Genomic DNA, 2,232 nt, shown 5'->3' with positions numbered 1-2,232 from the left:
GCGTAGTCTAGTCTAGATACATAGTGTATATATACACCACTAATTGACACAAAGAGCCGCAATCTATAACCATAAAATGTGCTAACATTCTACCTGCAAATTCATTGACATTTATTCAATTTGTGACAAATGTCTTGAATAAATAAGGCAACGCATAAATCACCCAGTTGGTTCATTTTAACTAATGGTAAAAGATCAACTCTTGTCATAGATTGCGGTCATCAAAACTAGCCAAACATAAAAGAGAATTAACTGGTTGAGGTTGAAAGTCAGGAGCTCATGCACAATTCACGAGAGGATATTGGCGTATCGCCTGGCAAGTGCTCGATCCTCTTGAGAGAGAGAGAGAGCATAATAATGCCGTAAGTATATCTCGTCAGATTTATATTTAGCAGCTTCTTTTGCTAGTATGAGCGAACAATGTGTTATTCCTCATCCATTGCAAAATGCACTGGGAAGGCTTCGAGGATTATATATAGGGATGTACGTTTTTGTTTAAGAAAATGGCAGAAGAAAGTAGTTTCCTCGTATCATCTATACGTACAGTTTGGATAGTAATAATGGATAAACCATAAAATGTTTACAAAAATTTGCAAGATTTTCGGAAATCTGGTCGATTATCTGCAATGCAGGGTGCTTAGGCAATGGGTTAATGATATTTTTTTTTTACACTAAGTGAAAGATGATAAAAATCTCTCCCTAATTTTTTCGAGTAGATGCTTCATTGTTGCAATCATATTGGTTTTTAGATATATTTGCTATTTGTAATTTTTAGGCGACTCGTTGGCTGTCATATAAGCGCATGCGCAAATGTTGTTATTGTACAATATGAACGTTTGTTTAAAAAAGCAGAAAGGGTACAGTACATTTCATACTGATAGGGTCGGACTTTCATCCCTTGCCAACAATCTGAAAATATACAACAGAATCAACAAGTAGACAGGAATTTTCAGAATTAGTAGTGATACGCCGGTTGTCCGGATCTGGCAACAAGATGTTCGGCTTACTAGGACTAACAATTTAATATTTATAACTTTACTTATAATATTGGCCAAGGCAAATGATAAACGGTTGTGGATAAAATAAACAAGATACCTATTAAGTAAATTCAGTGAGTAGATATAGAGTAAAAGGGTGACGGGAAAATGCGAAGCTAAGCTCGAAGAGGATGCCGAAGCCACAGCTGTCGTCCGGTCGAGTGAGCTCCGTATCTCCCAAGCGCCGCCATAGTTAATGCGCGTCACTTCTGTTGAGAGACGGAGAAATATTGCCGATCATCATGGAAATGAAAGAAGAAAACGACTATTCGGCCGAAAATCGCGACAGGTGAGGATCTTTAGATTGTTCAGACACATCATATATGTGTAATGGATCGTGGATTAAGGAGATTAAAATAGATTCTTTGTAAAGACGGATTGTAGTTGCTAAGGCTACGCGGCGTTCCATATCCGTCATCGAAGTGACAACGAATAATTAATGAGACATAACGGTATCAGGAACCATGTGTAAGTAATACACCTTAGTGACGAGTATGAGGTAATGGGATAGAATAGATATTTCATTTTGGTGCACCGATAGACAAAGACCCTGACCCTGAAACTTGAAAGATGGATTTGTCGAATTTTTTTCTTCTTCACATCCCGCTTCCTGCCTGTTTTAGCCGCGAACAATCCCGGGTGGATATTTTTTCCCCTTTAAAACCCCCATATAAATGCTGCATTAACAGTGTGATGATGAAAGGGCAGCAAGGAATGCCATCTGGGTCACTGCATTTGTTTTGACGGGGATGTGTCGGCTTGAAATGCAAAAACATTGGGTAGAGCCTCCGGAATGGTAGATAATATCGTTGTGGGAAACTAAGTGTAAATAAATTGTGAATAAAAGGTGATTTTAGAGGAAGACACGAATTTTGCTGATAATGAAGTTAGTTTATAGGTATTTGTTGGATGTTTTTTTCCAAGAGTAGGGAGTAATACTAGTTTTGAACAGGCTTTGATGCCAGTAATACTTTGGAGGGTTTCATAAATTTTGGGCCATTTTGTGTGCACCATTGTCTGTCTTGTCATATTTCATTTGCCAAGGAGGAGTTAAGGAGTTCAATACTTTGTATATTTTGGAAAATAAACCTCCAGAGGTTTCAGATAAAAATTTTCTAGGGCCTAGCTTGGTTTATGCAGCTATATGATACAAGGAAAGCTTTGCGTAAAACTTTCCGTATATGACAGCCTGTTA

The 2,232-nt window shown here is 37.9% G+C and overlaps 1 protein-coding gene across 1 annotated transcript in view; it reads left to right on the top strand.

Moving 5' to 3' along the window:
* Window positions 1-1,173: 1,173 nt before the first annotated feature.
* LOC119587959 (heterogeneous nuclear ribonucleoprotein M-like) overlaps window positions 1,174-2,232 on the top strand; it is a gene marked incomplete in the record, with an annotated part of 57,205 nt that continues 56,146 nt past the window's right edge. Inside the window, 1 exon segment of the mRNA XM_037936670.1 lies at window positions 1,174-1,326. Within this exon segment, the coding sequence (XP_037792598.1) occupies window positions 1,280-1,326 (47 nt within the window).

This window comes from Penaeus monodon, chromosome 23 (genome assembly GCF_015228065.2).
Source record: "Penaeus monodon isolate SGIC_2016 chromosome 23, NSTDA_Pmon_1, whole genome shotgun sequence".
Lineage (NCBI taxonomy): Eukaryota > Metazoa > Arthropoda > Malacostraca > Decapoda > Penaeidae > Penaeus > Penaeus monodon.
This window is presented reverse-complemented; position numbering and strand designations above follow the sequence as displayed.